Source organism: Pleurodeles waltl, chromosome 6, assembly GCF_031143425.1.
Source record: "Pleurodeles waltl isolate 20211129_DDA chromosome 6, aPleWal1.hap1.20221129, whole genome shotgun sequence".
Taxonomy (NCBI): Eukaryota; Metazoa; Chordata; class Amphibia; order Caudata; family Salamandridae; genus Pleurodeles; species Pleurodeles waltl.
Genome location: NC_090445.1, coordinates 1,545,024,363 through 1,545,043,034, shown reverse-complemented (window position 1 = coordinate 1,545,043,034; position 18,672 = coordinate 1,545,024,363). Strand labels below are relative to the sequence as shown.

Sequence of the window (18,672 nt, the reverse complement as noted above, 5' to 3'; positions counted from 1 at the left end):
CAGATGGTGTTTCATCCCACCGCCAGACTGCCTGACTGCGGGAGCCTGGCGGTGGGTGACGGCTGCCGCCTGTCACCATGTACAATATTTGGCGGTTCGGCCCGCCATGCCGGCTGGCGGCTTCAGCCGCCACTGCCGGCATGGCGGGCCGAACCGCCATGATCATAATGAGGGCCTTAATTGGCATGGTGAGGGAATGGGGGGCGCAGAGTAGGCCACCATTTAACAATATGGCCACCATTTAACAAGGCACTCGAAAACATCCAACTAATCCATTAAGCATCCTTAGTTAATCTCACCAGTAACACCTGCCAGTTGAGGGCTTCGAGGTGGTCACAAGGCAGAGCGAAGCCTATCATCTGTGGGTCACTGAAGAGATGTGGTTGGCAGCTACAAGGTAAGCCTCCAAGTCAGGGGAGAACGGGCCCTGCAGTGATTGAGAACTTTCCTTCTCCCGGGGTCAGTCGGTGTGCCTTTGGAGCCAACTACCCATAGAACGCAGACCTATTTGCCATGCTGGTCCTTTTGACCTCGAGGTGGGCGCCATCACCCACAATTGGGTGGTAGGGGTGGGGGCAGTGCAGTGATAGAGTCTACTCAGGTGGCCCAGCCATGTGAAGAGATGCTTTAGGCCAATAGGGAAATAATCTCCAGACGTGACTAGCGGGGCAGCTGTGGGTCACATAAGTGGATGAGGTGCTGCACTACCTCGGGTGACAGGCGTTGCTGTCCTGCTGCTGTGCAAGTAACTAACTGACACCTGCAAAGGGGACCATAGATGACAATCCCCATAACTCATGGTGCTGAGGACTGTCTCTGGAGTTCTGTCATAACCCATCACCGCACAAGTATGCAATTAAAGAGACAGGGACCCTGTATGACAGTTGAGTGGAGAAAAAAGACTTGCATTATCAGGGATCCTCAACTTCATTCTATCTGGATTTCAGTTTCATAGTGCAGGAGGTTCACTGTATGGTTGCAATAGTCAAGAAGAAGCTTTAGAGCTTTAATCTTGAGTCTTGAGTGCCAAGCCTGTTTGAGAGTCTCTGTAAAAGGTAAAGCCTACATTTTCACTGACCCACAACTGGCAAATCAGTCCCTCAAGAAAGCTGAGAGAGAATTAATGCTCCTCTACTACAATGTCGCCCATAGCAAAACTAAAGCAGTTAATTACTCTGACTGTATCAGACTGTACATAGAATTGGCCAAAGTGAACCAATGAACAAGTTACTTACCTTTGGTAAAGTCTTATCTGGTAGAGACAATTTCTAGCCGCAGATTCCTTATCTTTGAATTGCCCCAGGCTTCAGATTAGATCCAGAAGATTTTTTGTGAGCAGTACCCCTGCACACCGGTAACAGACGTCGATCAGCTCCATGTGGCATCGTCGACATCGTTCGTCCCGGATATGACATTGCGGACACCTATAAAGGGCACCACCCTTGGCACACTGATGCCAGTTAATTTTACATGACTTTCCAAGCCAGGAGCACAGAGCCATGAAATGCACAGACACTGGTGTGTCCAATCTAGGGCCCTGAAAGGGAGCATCCTTAACCCTAGAAATCTGTCCGCAGAGTGGGGAGGATGGGTGGGTGGGTAAGTAATCTGTGGCTACATATTGCCTCTACCAGATAAGGTGTTACCGAAGCTAAGTAACTTGTTCATCTGATAGACTTCTAGCTAGTTCCTTAGATATGAAGAGATACCCAAACAATACTGTCCCAGGGCAGCAGGCTGTGGACAAGTTATCTAAATAAGAAGTCCTGCAGAAGTGAACAGGCAAAAAGCCCATCTCTGCAGACCTGACTAACCAGGCGGTAGTGTTTGGTAAATGTGTGCAGTGATGCCGACGTTGCTGCCTGGCAAATGTCCAGGACTGGGACTCCACGTGTTAAGGCAGTAGTTGCAGCATTAGCTCTGGTAGAATGAACCCTTACGCCCACAAAGGCTGCTTCTTGGCCAATGCATAGCAGATTTTTATGCAGAGAACAACTTAGCTTGAAATGGTTTGTTTATGCACTGCCGGACCTTTCTTCACTTCAACATAGTCCACAAAGAGTTAGTAGTCGACCCAGAACTCCAGTGTGCGATCAAAGTAGAACGACAATGCACATTTTGAGTCCAAACCGTGGAGTCGCTCCTCTTCTTTAGAGGGACATGGAGGAGAGTAGAAAGTGGGCAAGGTGACAAAGTGGCCCACATGAAATGGTGTCACTAATTTCGGGAGGAAAGGCATCCAAGTGCACAGTACTAATTTGTCTGGAAAAACAGTCAAGTAGGGAATCTTGGATGATAAAGGCTGCAGCTCACCCACCCTCTGCGCAGATGTTATTGTCACAAGAAATGCTGTATTGTGTGTGAGCAGCAGGTGGGGACAAATGAATAGTGGCTTGAAAGGAGCACACAGCAGAAAAGTAAGAACCAAACTAAGGTCCCACTGAGGTATAATGAAAAGTGAAGGGGGAAAATATATGTACAAGACCTCTGAGGAATCTATTTACAATAGGGGACGTTAATAAAGAGGGTTGGTCAAGCAGCCAAAAGAAGGCAGACAGAGTAGAATGGTAACCCTGCAGAGTACCCACAACACAGCCTTGCTGGGTAGGGGTCAGTATAAAAAGAAGGACATCAGAAAGTGAAGCAGAAAGCAGGTTGACAGACTTCACTGTACAATATAATGCAACCTTTTTATATTGGGTGGCATACACCATCTTAATGGCGGGACACCTGGCTGCCAGAATAACCCTACAGACTTTGGGAGGAAGGTCAAAAGATGTCAACTGTCGCTGCTCAATCTCCACGCAAGAAGGCAGAAGGTTGACAACAGAATATCCTCCCAAAGGGGCAGCCTGATCGGAGGATCAACTCTTAATTGCAGAAGCTCAGAATACCAGACTTCTGTGCCCAGTCTGACGCCAAAAGGATGACTTGGGCCCAGTCGTCCCTGATCTTCTTGAGAAGCTCTAGGTAGAAGTGGTATGTGTGGAAAGGCATATAGGAGGCCTGAGCTCACTCAAAATAAAAAGCGTCTCCAAGCAAGAACCGCCTCGGAAACTCCAGCGCAACTGCTGACACTGCGAGTTCTTGGCAGAGGCGAACAGATCTAACCAAGGCTCGCCCCAGTATGAAGCGCACCCTTGCCAACGTATAGCTTGGGAAACTTGAGCAGAACGGTGGCTGAGAAAGGGCTGGCGCAGTGAACACCCTTTTCATAGCCACAAAAGGGGCAGAAAGGCAGCCTGAGGATGATGCGGGCAGCTGAGAGGCCCAAGGACTTGGCCGTGGCCCACGAGTCTTCAAAGTGCTCCAGCGTCGAGTCTGCCTTGTCTCCGAAGAGACGAGTGCCATCGAAGGGCATGTCCATAAAAATAGCTGGGACATCCCCTGAAGAGCCAGATGTTCTCAGCCAGGCGTGGTGTCAAAGCACCACAGTTGAGGAAACCACTCTGCCCAGCGGGTCTGTCGTGTCTAAACCACACCTAATGGTGAACTTAGCTGCGTCTCTCCCGTCCTTGACTGCTTCGGAGAGAATGGCCCTGGCTTCCTCCGGGACCTGTGGCAGCACCTGCGCAACCGTGTCTCACAGTGTGCAGGAATATCTGCCCAGTAAGCTTGCAGTGTTCACAGACCGCAAGGCTGGTGAAAGAAAAGTGTGGCATGGAATACCCCAAGGGATGTTGAGGCTTGGAACACCAAGCTCTAAGGGGCGGTGCAGGAATCTTGGGTTCCTAGGTGAAGGGCAATGGTGGTGAGCTATTGTCCTGTTCATAGGAGCCCCTGTGCTGGCCTTGGACCAGGTTCCCAGTAGGACATTAGTCAGTGCTTCATTAAAAGGGAGCAGGGGTTTAGACAAGGAAGATCCAGGTTAAGGCGCTTCTGTCAAGATATTCGTCTTCACTGCCACCAAGGGTAGTTCGAGGTCTGGGACATCAGCTGCCCTCTTCACCACCATAGTGTATGCTACTCCCTCCCCCATAGCCACAGTAGGGGAAGAAAGCAAGCCAGTAAATGGAGAGGTATCCAGTTCAGTGGAATCACCCAGTTCCACACGCCAGTCCATGCTTTTATGGCCTTATAACTGGTCATCTAAAGTGTCCAGTGACCCACACCTCTCCCACCCATTCTTCTCCGAGGCCAGACCCCTCAGAATAGGACTCAGGCACCGACCTTGAACATGTGGGTCCTGTCAGCACCGGAACAAGTGTCAGTTAATTCCATTCCGGCTCTGTGTCGGATTCGGGGATCCAAATGGGGCTGATGCCACCAGTGGGCCCCAGCAGCATCGGTGCTGACGGGGAAGGTCACAGTGGCTCGACCCACACTAGTTAAGATCCGTAACCTGATCCACAAGGGCCCATCGGAGCCAAGGCCAAAGCCACGGCAAAGAACCTACAGGGGCCTCCTCTGACCCCCATAGGGCCAGAGGGCACTCCGGAGGGGTCAGCCCGCTAAAATACGCAGTGCGTGGCCCTCTAAAATTCGTTCACTGGAGCAACAGTTGCTCCAGCTCCTGGAAAAGCAGGGAGCTGCGAAGTCGAACCTGGCACCGGCTCATTTGAACCGTGCCTCAATCTGCGATGTTCTTTCGCTGCGTCAGCAGACAGACAAAGAGAAATTACAGCATGCTTCGACTTCTTGAATGCCTGATGTCTTGCAGTGGGAAAAAAAGAGGACTTGGGGCTCCTTGAACAGTACCACGACCTTCCTCTCTATTGGAACTGAGACCTCCTAGGAGTCGCGTGATGCAGTGTCGCCTGTCGGGCTGCTAGCAGCTTCAGGGACCGCTCCCTCAAAGCCTTTGTACCATGGCCCCTCAATCCGAGCACGATTTGGAGTTGTGGTCGCACTCGAGACACAAAAGTCACACCAAATGGGGGGGTCTGTAACCGACATGGCGTGGTGACAGGTGCCTACAAGGATGTCCTCTAGAGATGTCTTTCTAGAGGACATCCTTGTAGGAGGTTGGCCCAGTGTGTACTGGACACCTATTGGTGTTACAACTTATACTGGGTCCAGCAACCCTTATTAGATAGTGTTACCATGTCTAGATAGCCAGGGCTCTCTAGTGGTAGCTGTGGTGAGCAGCCAAGACTTGTCTAGGAGGAGTGTGACGCACTTGCAAAACCACAGTAGTCACACAGTAACTTTTCACACAGGAAAGGACCCACACAGATTTGCAAAAATAAAGGTACACCAAACTATATTACTATAGGTACACCCACTTGTGGAGGTAAGTACACACAGAATATACACAGGTAAGTACTTAGCATAAAATAGCAAGGGCCCTATTTGGGGGGGAGGGGGAAACATATCCTAAAAAAGTGAAATGTGACAATGGGTCCCCCACCTGAAGATATGGAGTAGTTAGCCATGGGCTGGGAAATAGTGGAACCACAAGGGGTACGTAGCTAAAAAGACCCCCAGCGACCAAGGGAGGAGTAGTAAGTTACCTGGTCCTCCCACAGGCTAACAAGGGGACCTATGAATGAATGGAATATTGCAAAAGAGGGACCAGTTCGGTGGAACCCAATAGAGGATGCTCAATGAAAAAGACCTGCAAAAGAAGGGGACAGAGTCCAGTCCACGCAGGAGTGTCCAGATAGGGTAGGAGGTGATGCTCACCCTTCTGTGGGTGAAGATCCGGGTCGACGGTGATGGATGAAGTCTAGCTGCGTGGCCCAGGAGCTGCACAGGAGTCCCTAAAGTCACCTACGAGCTGTCCCTCATCTGTTGCTGGATTGCAGACGGGTCAGTGGTCTGGACCACCAGCAAGCGCAAGGAAATGCAACTGGAGCTTTAGGAGATTTGCAGAGCTGAAGAGGATCAGCAAAGTCCTTGGGACTCGACTCTGGGAGGGGAGTCTAGGCTGACCCTCAAAAGACAGGAGAGCTAGCAGAAGCAGTCGGAGCCCCACAAGCAACCCACTTGCAGCAGGCACACTAAGTCGCAGTGAGGCCCATTCACTAAACCTGGAGGGGAGTCCCACGTTAATGGAGCAGCAGAGAGGAGACTGTCCTTACAAAGGCCGGGGCTACGTGCAGCCTGAAAATCCATCAGAGCAGGAGTCAACAGGCCTTGGTTGCTGCAACAGTAGTGGTGCACAAGGTTCTGTCTTGGAGGAAGAGGCATGGACTCACCGTCTCCCAAGTTGGAAAGAAGGCAGAGAGGACCCAAAGGACCCCTCAAAACCACCACCTGTGTTGGAGAATCTTTGCAGGTCCAGTGGACAGTAGATCCCAGCAGCCGGACATTGTTGCCTTAGGTGCCTGCGGATGCAGGGGAGTTACTCCTTCACTCCAAGGGAGATTCCTTTGTGCTTCCTTGGTGCAGCTTAAGTCTTACTGACCCCAGGGGATGCACACCTGTGGAAATGTTGCAAATTGCTGACAATGTTGCAAGGAGAGGTCGTCTCAGGCGTTGCAGTCTTGTTCATTTCCTGTGTAGTCTAGCAGCTGTTCCAGTGGCAAGGAACAGAAGATGTCTTTGCAGAGAGGTCCTGGTGGAGTCTTGCATGACGAATCTGGGGATCCACTTGCAAGGGGGTCCCTAAACAGCCCCAAAAGGTGCTTGCTCACTCTCCGAGGTGATCGTCTGTCAGAGGGGGTCAATGACGTCAGCTACCTAACCTGACCAGTCAGATGCTTCCAGGGGACGCTGCACATCTTGTTATCAAGATGGCAGAATCAAGTGGTCACCTGGAGGAGCTTTTGGCACCACCCCTAGGTGGTGATGGACAGGGGGGTAGTCACTCCCCTTTCCTTTCTGCAGTTTCATGCCAGAGAAGGGACCAGAGGTACCCAGACTGGTACAAACCAGATTAAGCAAGAAGGGCACCAAATGTGCCCTTCAAAGCAGTCTGGTGGCTTGGGGAGGCTACCCCTCCCAAACCCAGTAACACCTATTTCCAAGGAAGAGGAGATTGCATCCCCTCTCCCACAGGAAATCCTTTGTTCTGCCATCCCCTGCTTGAGCTGGTCAAGCAGCAGGAGGGCGGAATCCTGTCAGAGGGGCTCCAGCAGAGTGGGCAGCATGCAGACCCTGAAAGACTAGTAGGTAAAAAAGACCGGGGGTACTCAAATAAGTCTCCAGAGTGCTTGGAATCAGGCCACCAATACTGGCATCAGTATTGGGGTATGATTCCGACATGTTTGATACCAAACATGCCAAGGTTCATAGTTACCATTATGTAGCTGGACCACAGGTACTTCTGCGGCCAGTACATAGCTACAATGGCTTCCTCGCACTTAAAGTCCAGGGAATTGGAACTGGAGTCCAAAGGGGTACCTCTGCTCATGCAGGGGTGCCCACACACACAGGGATCTGCACCCTTCCCTTCAGGCTGGAAGGGCCTACCATAGGGGTGACTTACAGTGACCTAGTGTAGTCACCAGTATTGAAAGGGTGCATGCACCTTTTCACATAGGCTGCAAATGGCAGGCCTGAAGACGGTTTGCCTGGGGTCCCATGGGTGGCATAATATATGCTGTAACTTGTGGAAGGACCCCTGGTGTACCAATGCCACGGGTACCTAAGTACGATATACTAGGGACTTTCAAGGGCACACCAGTATGCCAACTGTGGGGTGTAAAGGGTACCAAGGCAACCAAATTTAGAGGCAGGACACAAACACTGGGGTCCTGGTTACCAGGATTCCAGTGAAAACAGTCTATGCACAATAACGACAGGCAAAAAGTGGGGGTAACCATGCCAAAAAGAGGGTCTTTCCTACAACTACATATTTGTCATTTTGTGTCACCATGAGGACGTAGCATGAAGATTTTTTAAACTCTACTGTGGAGAACAGAGGATGCAAATTTGGTAGTATACCATGCTGTCGGATATAGATTTAGTTAGGGAAGTTGAATTCTACAGTCCTCCTATCTTTTTTTCTCTCTCCCCTTCCCGTGCATGAACCATTTAAGTTCACTTTATAAAATGTATTTTCAAAGTCATTTGCTGTATCGTTAACAAATGAACCCTAGGCGTACTCAGTTGCTCAACTCCAGGCTTTGAGAAAAGCAGCAGGCGAATGCTCTTTTTTTTTATTTTATTTTTTATCGGTTTATTAAATTTATCAAATTCTTTACAGTAATCTGGACATGTGGTCAAATTACTATGCTAATATACCTGACATTAGAACATTATGTCATATATCACAGTTCAACAACAGATCTTATAATCAACACTTGAAAAGGAATGGCGAATGCTCTTTAGCACAGAGCGGTATTAGAAAAGTCTCTCAATGGGGATTCAGGTTATCAAAGAACACAAACATTTCTGTGCCAAATTAAAGTCAAGACTCATCTTGCTTAACCTGGCATCTCAGCTATTATGTGGTGTACCATCTTTGCACCCTAAAGTGCACTGCAAGTGGCATGCACTGCAATACAAAAATAAAACACCAAAACTTCAATGTGAATCAGGTGGCCCATAGCTTAGTGCCCTGATATACTATTAGGCTACAAGAGCAATAACTAAGTACTTAGTAGTCATCAAAACAACAACAAAAATTAATTGTACGATAACCGTGTAGCCTAACAATAATTGTCCAGCAAAATACATATCTCAGAATAGCAGGAAGCAGACATGAGGCATTATAGCAGTGGTTCCACACAGTACCTGAGGGTGCTCAGTGTTTCATCATAGTTTATGTCAGCTGGGCTTAGTGCTGCCACCATCGCAGTCCGGGAGTTGCCACCTATAGACAAAAAAAAGTCAAATACTTAAAAAGCAAACTTAAAAAGCAAGATGCTTGCTTCCCGTGTGTCTACTATTCCAATTCAGTGGATGATTCATTGTTCTGTACCTAGATTTTCCCGCAGCAACCATGTCAGCACAGAGTCTCTGTATGGGATAAAGTCAGTCTTCTTTTTCTTCTTACTCTGAAACACAAGGAAAAGTTCATGAAAACAAAAATATAAGAAGGACAGCAACTCTGAGAGTAAAATCACTACGGACTACATGACAGAAAATTGCAAAAAGAAAGGAAAGAGTAAAGAAAAAAAGCCAATGCAAGAAACACCAGAACAGTAGGGGCCCTGATGACTCGATGGGAGGGAATGAAGGAGGGGTGTGAGATTAACCCTTAGGGACCATGCCACTGGTCTACTCGTACTTACAGGAGAATCGCAGATGTAATCAACAAGAAAAACTATAACTCAAGGGATTCAATCCATACATTTGAAAGTAAAACAGTATTAGAATGAGGTCGGATTAAAAAAAAAACTATGACAGCTGGTCTGACACCATTCTTTTAATGCAAGGTCCACTGGATATAAACCTGGTAAGGGATGTTAAAGGTAAACATTTGCACAGATATCACCATTCCAAGGGAGTCAACATTACAGTACCTTGCTGGTGCAGTTATCCTAATTGGGTGGCAGGTGATGGAAAAAAGAAAGAGAAATGGTGGTCAAAGGAGCATAAAGTCAGAGAGCAACTTAGAGATAATGTAAAGTTAGATTTGGTCTTCTGGGAAAGCACCTACAAAACATGGCAACGTTGGCAGAGGTATGAAGCCAGGCAAAAGGATATTCACGACATATTCACGTGGGAGTGAGTCCTGCTTTTTTACTCCTCATCCAATTAGGAGCATGTAGTCCCTCACTGTTTATGCTTCTCCTTTATTGCAATATTTCTTTTAGTTTAATGGTTTTATTTACAGAACCTATTCAATGTATTATTAGAAGTATAGAAAGGCGAGCTAAAGGTTAACGTAAGAGAATTCATCAACACCAACTACTTCCCACTTTATAACATTCTTGCGATACCCTTTTATCAGCATTCATCCTTGAATCGTAATTCTGACAGTCCTGCATATAGCCTTTCACTGCTAAAACAGGATCCTGGAAAGGCTGCAGTGAGACAAAAACACAGGATATGACTCTTTCCTGCCAGACCGAATTGAGGTTGATGACAGAATATTACTATTTGGTCTATTTAACCCACACATGCAACTGCAATACATTTCCAGTATTCTCCTGTGCAAACCTTGTGCCTCTCAGCAACATTCTGTTTTATTTACAGGATCCTCCCCTTCTGACATTTCCACTGGAAAAAATAGTAATCCCCTTCTTATTACACTGACCTTTATCAAATGGTCCACTGCATGTAAGGACCTGTACAATTTCCTTCCCATCAAAAATCTCTGTTCAGAATCCACTTGTTAGAGCATCTAGGTCATTCTGCTATGTAAAACCACGGCATTCCAGAAAGAGCAACAAAGACATTTCCTTCTAGAGCACATGGATTCAACTAGACCTTTTGCTGAAAGTCAGTGCTGAGGTCCATGAAAAAAGAAGAAAACAAGTTACTTACCTGTAAGTACAGTTATCCAGCATTGGTATCTTTCATAAATTCACAAGCTTGAATCATACCTGTCGTCGAAGTGGGAGTCCCACGGTACATGAAAAGCAATAAACAACACAAATTTTCCCATAGGCTGTAATGGTAACCCACATCACTCTTATAGCCTATCTCAGTCCTTTTGTGAAAAGGACCTGAACCTGGCAGCTGGCCAATTAGGCACCAGCACCCTCTAGAATACTCTCCAGAGAGCCTCTTTCCCTCAAATTTTCTAGCAGAAGAGTGAAGACCGTGACCTAAGAAGGAAATGCAAGCGTCTAAGGGGAAGAGGGTGGGTCGCATGTGAATTTATGAAAGATACCAATACTGGATAACTGTAGTTACAGGTAAGTAACTTGTTTTCTTATCCAGTATTGGATCTTTCATAAATTGACATGCTTGAATCTGAACAGCCAGCAGTACTCTTAATAAACGTCATGCCCGCCGTGGATAGTGGGTGCGAGTATAGAAATCCTCAAACATATTACCAAATAACGAGCTTATAAATCTTGTATTATGAGCATAAAACATATATATATATATATATATATATATATATATATATATATATATGGAAAATGTCACTTACCCAGTGTACATCTGTTCGTGGCATGAGACGCTGCAGCTTCACATGCTGTGCATTATCCTGCCATCTAGTGTTGGGCTCGGAGTGTTACAAGTTGTTTTTCTTCGAAGAAGTCTTTTCGAGTCGCGAGATCGAGGGACTCCTCCCCTTTCGGCTCTATTGCGCATGGGCGTCGACTCCATCTTAGATTGTTTTCCACGCAGAGGGTGAGGTAGGAGTTGTGTATATAGTAATAGTGCCCATGCAATGGAGTAAGTATGTATGTACATAATGAGTTTAAAAGGGATATATATTTACAAATTTAAAAATGTACAAGTTTATTTTTATCAACTTATAACGGCTACAGGCTCCCGAGGAGGTGGGAGGGCGCATGTGAATCTGCAGCATCTCATGCCACGAACAGATGTACACTGGGTAAGTGACATTTTTCGTTCGATGGCATGTGTAGCTGCAGATACACATGCTGTGCATAGACTAGTAAGCAGTTATCTCCCCAAAAGCGGTGGTTTAGCCTGTAGGACTTGAAGTTGTTTGAAATAATGTCCGTAATACTGCCTGTCCTACTGTGGCTTGTTGTGTTGTGCACACAGTAATGTTTTGTGAATGTATGAGGCGTAGACCACGTGGCTGCCTTACAGATTTCTGTCATGGGTATATTTCCTAGAAAGGCCATTGTGGCGCCTTTCTTTCTAGTGGAGTGTGCCTTTGGTGTAATAGGCAGGTCTCTCTTTGCTTTTACATAGCAGGTTTGAATACACTTAACTATCCATCTGACAATACCTTGTTTGGATTTTGAATTTCCTGCATGAGATTTTTGAAAAGCTACAAACAATTGTTTTGTTTTGAGAAATTGTTTGGTTCTATCAATGTAATACATTAGTGCCCTTTTGATGTCTAATGTATGTAATGCTCTTTCAGCTACAGAGTCTGGTTGTGGAAAAAATACTGGGAGTTCTACAGTTTGATTTAAGTGGAACGGTGATATAACTTTTGGTACAAATTTGGGATTTGTGCGTAGAACCACTGTATGTTTGTGTATTTGTATAAAGGGTTCCTGTATGATAAATGCTTGTATTTCACTTACTCTTCTAAGAGATGTGATAGCTATTAGGAAGGCTACTTTCCATGTTAAGTATTGCATCCCACAAGAGTGCATGGGTTCAAATTGTGGACCCATGAGTCGTGTTACTACAATATTGAGATTCCACTTGGGAGAATGATTCTTTTTAGACCCTCCATAAATGCTTTTATGACTGGGATTCTAAAGAGTGATGTTGAATGTGTAATTTGCAGATAGGCAGAAATTGCTGTGAGATGTAGTTTAATGGATGAAAAAGCTAGCTTAGCTTTTTGTAAGTGGAATAAGTAGCGTACAATGTTTTTTGTTGACGCATGTAGTGGTTGAATTTGATTATTATGACAGTAATAAACAAATCTTTTCATTTTATTTGCGTAACAATGTCTTGTAGTAGGTTTCCTAGCTTGTTTAATGACCTCCATACATTCTTGTGTAAGGTCTAAATGTCCAAACTCTAAGACTTCAGGAGCGATGCTGGATTTGGATGTCTAATCTGTTGTTTGTGTTGAGTTAACAGATCTGGTCTGTTTGGTAGTTTGACATGAGGTACTACTGACAGGTCTAGTAGTTTTGTGTACCATGGTTGGCGAGCCCAAGTTGGTGCTACCAGTATTAGTTTGAGTTTGTTTTGACTCAATTTGTTTACTAGATATGGAAGGAGTGGGAGAGGGGGAAAAGAGTAAGCAAATATCCCTGACCAACTCATCCATAACGCATTGCCCTTGGATTGAGAATGTGGGTAACTGGATGCGAAGTTTTGGCATTTTGAGTTTGCTTTTGTTGTGAATAGGTCTATTTGCAGTGTTCCCCAGTTTTGAAAGTAAGTTTGCAGTATCTGGGGATGAATTTCCCATTCGTGGGTCTGTTGGTGATCTCGACTGAGATTGTCGGCCAACTGGTTTTGAATTCCTGGAATGTACTGTGCTATTAGGCGAATGTGATTGTGAATCGCCCAATGCCAAATCTTCTGTGCTAAGAGACACAGCTGTGATGAGTGTGTCCCTCCCTGTTTGTTTAGGTAATACATTGTTGTCATGTTGTCTGTTTTGACAAGAATGTGTTTGTGGGCTATTAACTTAACGGTTGAAATGCTTTCAATGCTAGAAACACTGCTAGTAGTTCTAGTTGATTTATATGAAGTTGTCTTTGTTGAGTGTCCCATTGTCCCTGGATGCTGTGTTGGTTGAGGTGTGCTCCCCACCCTACCATGGAAGCATCTGTTGTGATTACGTATTGAGGCACTGGGTCCTGGAAAGGCCGCCCTTGGTTTAAATTTATAGGATTCCACCATTGAAGCGAGGAGTGTGTTTGGCAGTCTATCAACACTAGATCTTGAAGTTGACCCTGTGCTTGTGTCCATTGTGTCGCCAGGCACTGTTGTAAGGGCCGCATGTGTAATCTTGCTTTTGGGACAATGGCTATGCATGAAGACATCATGCCTAGAAGTTTCATCACTAACTTTACTTGATACTGTTGGTTTGGGTGCATGCTTTGTATTACGTTTTGGAATGCTTGTACCCTTTGTGGACTTGGAGTGGCAATCCCTTTATCTGTGTTGATTGTTGCTCCTGAGTATTGTTGTATTTGACACGGTTGTAAGTGTGATTTTAGGTAGTTTATTGAGAACCCTAGCTTGTGAATGGTTTCTATGACGTATTTTGTGTGTTCAAGACACTGTTTCTGAGTGCTGGTTTTTATTAACCAATCGTCTAGGTACGGGAATACGTGTATGTGCTGTCTTCTGATATGTGCAGCTACTACTGCAAGGCATTTTGTAAATACCCTTGGTGCTGTTGTTATCCCGAATGGTAACACTTTGAATTGGTAATGTACTCCTTGGATTACAAACCTTAAGTATTTCCTGTGGGAAGGATGTATGGGTATATGGAAATAAGCATCCTTGAGGTCTAATGTTGACATGTAGTCTTGTTGTTTGAGCAAGGAATCACGTCTTGAAGTGTCACCATGTGAAAGTGATCTGATTTGATGTAAAGATTTAGTGTTCTGAGATCTAAGATGGGTCTCAGTGTTTTGTCCTTTTTTGGTATTAGAAAATACAGGGAATAAACACCTGTTCCTTTCTGATGGCTGGGTACTAGTTCTATTGCCTCTTTTTGTAACAACACTTGGACTTCTAGTTGTAATAGATCCATGTGCTGTTTGTACATGTTGTGTGCTTTTGGAGGCACATTTGGTGGTAATTGTAGGAATTCTATGCAATAACCATGTTAGATAATGGCTAGGACCCACGAGTCCGTAGCTATGGCTTCCCAATTTTTGTAATAATCGGTGAGTCTCCCCCCCACTGGTGTTATGTGTTGGGGATTTGTGACATTGGACTCACTGTTTAGTTTGTGGGGTTTTGGGGATTTGGAATTTCCCTCTTGTTTTAGGGAACATCACCCCTATATTGTCCCCGAAAGCCTCCTCTTTGGTATTGGCCCTAGTATGTGGGTCTGGCCTGTAAGGTTGAAGGTTCTGTGCTTAGGGCTCGAAACCCCCCTCTAAAGTGTGGCTCCCTAAAGGTGCCTCTGCTCTGTGGGGAGTAGAGCGGGCCCATGGCTTTGGCTGTGTCTGTGTCTTTCTTTAGCTCTTCTATAGCTGTATCCACCTCCGGCCAAAACAACTGTTGTCCATTAAAAGGCATATTAAGCACAGCCTGCTGGATCTCTGGCTTAAATCCGGAGGTGCGTAGCCATGCGTGTCTCCGAATAGTGACCGCCGTGTTTACTGTTCTGGCGGCTGTGTCCGCTGCGTCCATAGCCAATCGTATCTGATAATTGGAGATACTTTGGCCCTCCTCCAACACTTGTTGTGCACGCTTTTGAAACTCTTTGGGAAGATGTTCAATGAAATGCTGCATTTCGTCCCAATGAGCCCTGTCATATCTTGCCAATAAAGCTTGTGAATTGGCAATGCGCCATTGATTGACTGCCTGTGCTGCAACCCTTTTCCCTGCTGCATCAAACTTTCGACTTTCTTTGTCAGGTGGTGGTGCATCCCCAGAAGTCTGTGAGTTTCCCTTTTCCGGGCTGCCCCTACTACCACCGAGTCAGGTGTTAGTTGTTGCATGATGTACACAGGGTCCATAGGGGTAGGTTTGTACTTCTTCTCCACCCTAGGTGTGATGGCTCTGCCTTTGACTGGGTCTTGAAACACCTGTTTCGCGTATTTTAACATGCCTGGTAACATAGGCAGACTATGGTATTGGCTATGTGTTGATGACAGGGTATTGAATAAAAAGTCATCCTCTATAGGTTCTGCATGCAGTGCTACATTGTGAAAAGTAGCTGCTCTGGACTCCACCTGCATGTAAGCAGTACTGTCTTCTGGTGGTGATGGTTTTGGCGGGTAGCAATCCGGACTATTGTCAGATACTGGTGCATCGTATAGATCCCATGCATCTGGGTCATCTTGGCTCATCCCTGTGTGCCTTGATGATTGCATCATTGGTGGTGTTGCAATTGGGGACAGTTGCGGTGAGTGCTGTGGCGATGGCTGTGGAGAAAAACATGGTGGAGTTTTTTTCTTTAGCCACTTTAGCCTTTGGCTGTTTTCCAGTTTCCTTGAAAGCGAGTTTTCGTTTCATTTTAATTGGGGGAAGAGTTCTTATTTTGCCCGTGTCCTCCTGTATATGGAGCCTTCTTTGTGTATAGTCTGGCTCTCCCATCTCTAGTTCTTGTCCCAATTTATGGCCTTGTAGCTGTGATGAAAGGCCTTGTTCTTCGGTATAGGAGCTCAGTTTCGGCTCCGAGGCTGGATGTTTCGGCACCAAAACCTTTTCAGCAGTCTTTTTCGGCTCCGAAGCCACCTTTTTCGGTTTCGGGTTGTCGATATCTCGGTGCCGAGTTTGGTCGGAGCCAGTATTTCAGTGCAGCGTATACTCTGTGCCGGCATCTCAACTGGAGTCGGATGTCTTCGACACGTGTGTGCCCTTTTTCAGTGCCAATGGCTGGACACCGTGCTTACGGGTTAAGCCATGGCCTGCAGGCGGTGGCGTCCCCTGGGCTTTCATTATTTTTGTGTGTGTTTTGGCCGGGGCTGTTTTACTCACAGTTTGTTGCCTCGCCGGCTGCTCATTTTCAGCCTCGCCCGAGTCCGAATCAGGAATGGAGAAAGTCTCCTCTTCTTCTACGTCGTGGTGTCCTGCCGGCTTCGACGCCATTTGAAGCCTTCGAGCTCTCCGGTCCCGTAGCGTCTTTTTCGACCGAAATGCCCAACAGGCCTCGCAGGTATCCTCTTTGTGTTCGGGGGACAAACACAAATTACAGACCGAATGTTGGTCTGTATAAAGATACTTAGTGTGGCATTCGGGGCAGAAGTGGAATGGGGTCCGTTCCATGAGCCTTGAAGACGCACGCGGTCGAGCCGACCAGGCCCCGCAGGGGAATGGAAGCCCCGAAGGGCTACCGGAGATCTTCTTTTCTTCGGTGTTGATGTGCTATTACTAACCCGATACCAAACACAAACAATACCGTCAAATTTTCCGAGATTTAACTAACTTTCCGAACCGAAACACGGAGCGAAGAGGAACACGTCCGAACCCGATGGCGGAAAGAAAACAATCTAAGATGGAGTCGACGCCCATGCGCAAAGGAGCCGAAAGGGGAGGAGTCCCTCGATCTCGTGACTCGAAAAGACTTCTTTGAAGAAAAACAACTTGTAACACTCCGAGCCCAACACTAGATGGCAGAATAATGCACAGCATGTGTATCTGCAGCTACACATGCCATTGAACATATATATACATATATGGAAAATGTCACTTACCCAGTGTAAATCTGTTCGTGGCATTAGTCGCTGCAGATTCACATGCTGTGCACATCCCGCCATCTGGTGTTGGGCTCGGAGTGTTACAAGTTGTTTTTCTTCGAAGAAGTCTTTTCGAGTCACGAGACCGAGGGACTCCTCCCATTTCGACTCCATTGCGCATGGGCGTCGACTCCATCTTAGATTGTTTTCCCCGCAGAGGGTGAGGTAGGAGTTGTGTATGCTAGTAATAGTGCCCATGCAATGGAGTGAATACGTATGTACATAATGAAGTTTAAAGTAATATATTTACAAATTTACAAATGTTCAAAATCAACTTCTAAACGGCTACAGGCTCCAGGGGAGGCGGGTGGGCGCATGTGAATCTGCAGCGACTAATGCCACAAACAGATGTACACTGGGTAAGTGACATTTTCCGTTCGATGGCATGTGTAGCTGCAGATACACATGCTGTGCATAGACTAGTAAGCAGTTATCTCCCCAAAAGCGGTGGTTCAGCCTATAGGAGTTGAAGTTGTTTGAAACAATGTTCGTAGTACCGCTTGACCTACTGTGGCTTGTTGTGAAGTTAACACATCTACACAGTAGTGCTTGGTAAATGTATGAGGCGTAGACCATGTTGCTGCCTTACATATTTCGTTCATTGGAATATTTCCTAGAAAGGCCATGGTTGCACCTTTCTTTCTGGTTGAGTGTGCCTTTGGTGTAATAGGCAGCTCTCTTTTAGCTTTAAGATAGCAGGTTTGAATGCACTTAACTATCCATCTAGCAATGCCTTGTTTTGAAATTGGATTTCCTGTATGAGGTTTTTGAAAGGCAATAAATAGTTGTTTTGTTTTTCAAATTCGTTTTGTTCTGTCAATGTAGTACATTAGTGCTCTTTTGATGTCTAATGTATGTAGTGATCTTTCAGCTACCGAATCTGGCTGTGGGAAGAACACTGGTAATTCTACCGTTTGATTCAAGTGGAACCGTGAGATTACTTTTGGTAAAAATTTAGGATTTGTCCGTAGAACTACTTTATTTTTGTGTATTTGAATAAATGGTTCTTGTATGGTAAATGCTTGAATTTCACTCACTCTTCTTAGAGATGTGATGGCAATTAAAAATGCAACTTTCCACGTTAAGTATTGCATTTCACAAGAGTGCACGGGCTCAACAGGTGGACCCATGAGTCGTGTTAAGACAATGTTGAGGTTCCAAGAAGGAGCTGGTGGTGTTCTTGGTGGTATAATTCTCTTTAGGCCTTCCATAAATGCTTTTATGACTGGTATCCTAAATAATGAAGTTGAGTGCGTAATTTGCAGGTAAGCTGAAATTGCAGTAAGATGTATTTTTATGGAAGAGAAAGCTAGTTTTGACTTTTGCAAATGTAGTAAGTATACTACTATATCTTTTGCAGATGCGTGTAAGGGTTGAATTTGATTATTATGGCAGTAATAAACAAATCTTTTCAACTTATTTGCATAGCAGTGTCTAGTGGTAGGCTCCCTAGCTTGTCTTATGACCTCCATACATTCTTGTGTGAGGTCTAAGTGTCCGAATTCTAGGATTTCAGGAGCCAAATTGCTAGATTCAACGATGCTGGATTTGGATGTCTGATTTGTCGTTTGTGTTGTGTTAACAGATCTGGTCTGTTTGGTAGTTTGACATGAGGTACTACTGAAAGGTCTAGTAGTGTTGTGTACCAAGGTTGTCTTGCCCATGTTGGTGCAATTAGTATGAGTTTGAGTTTGTTTTGACTCAACTTGTTTACTAGATATGGAAGGAGTAGGAGAGGGGGAAAAGCGTACGCAAATATCCCTGACCAGTTCATCCATAGAGCATTGCCCTGAGACTGATGTTGTGGGTACCTGGATGCGAAGTTTTGGCATTTTGAGTTTTCCTTTGT

At 45.8% G+C, this 18,672-nt stretch overlaps 1 protein-coding gene across 15 annotated transcripts in view; it reads right to left on the bottom strand.

Annotated features, from left to right (window-relative positions):
- Nucleotides 1–18,672, bottom strand: part of KIF1B (kinesin family member 1B) — a 1,289,105-nt gene that overhangs the window by 1,005,147 nt on the left and 265,286 nt on the right. For 10 of the 15 annotated variants that reach the window (XM_069241187.1, XM_069241189.1, XM_069241193.1 and 7 more), the window contains exons 10-12: nucleotides 9,354–9,371; nucleotides 8,810–8,885; nucleotides 8,623–8,701 (exon numbers count right to left, since the gene is read on the bottom strand). In XM_069241187.1, coding sequence (XP_069097288.1) covers nucleotides 8,623–8,701; nucleotides 8,810–8,885; nucleotides 9,354–9,371 — 173 coding nt within the window. The remainder of the gene's footprint in view (nucleotides 1–8,622; nucleotides 8,702–8,809; nucleotides 8,886–9,353; nucleotides 9,372–18,672) is intronic. The other 5 variants (XM_069241183.1, XM_069241188.1, XM_069241190.1 and 2 more) reach the window with 1 other exon arrangement.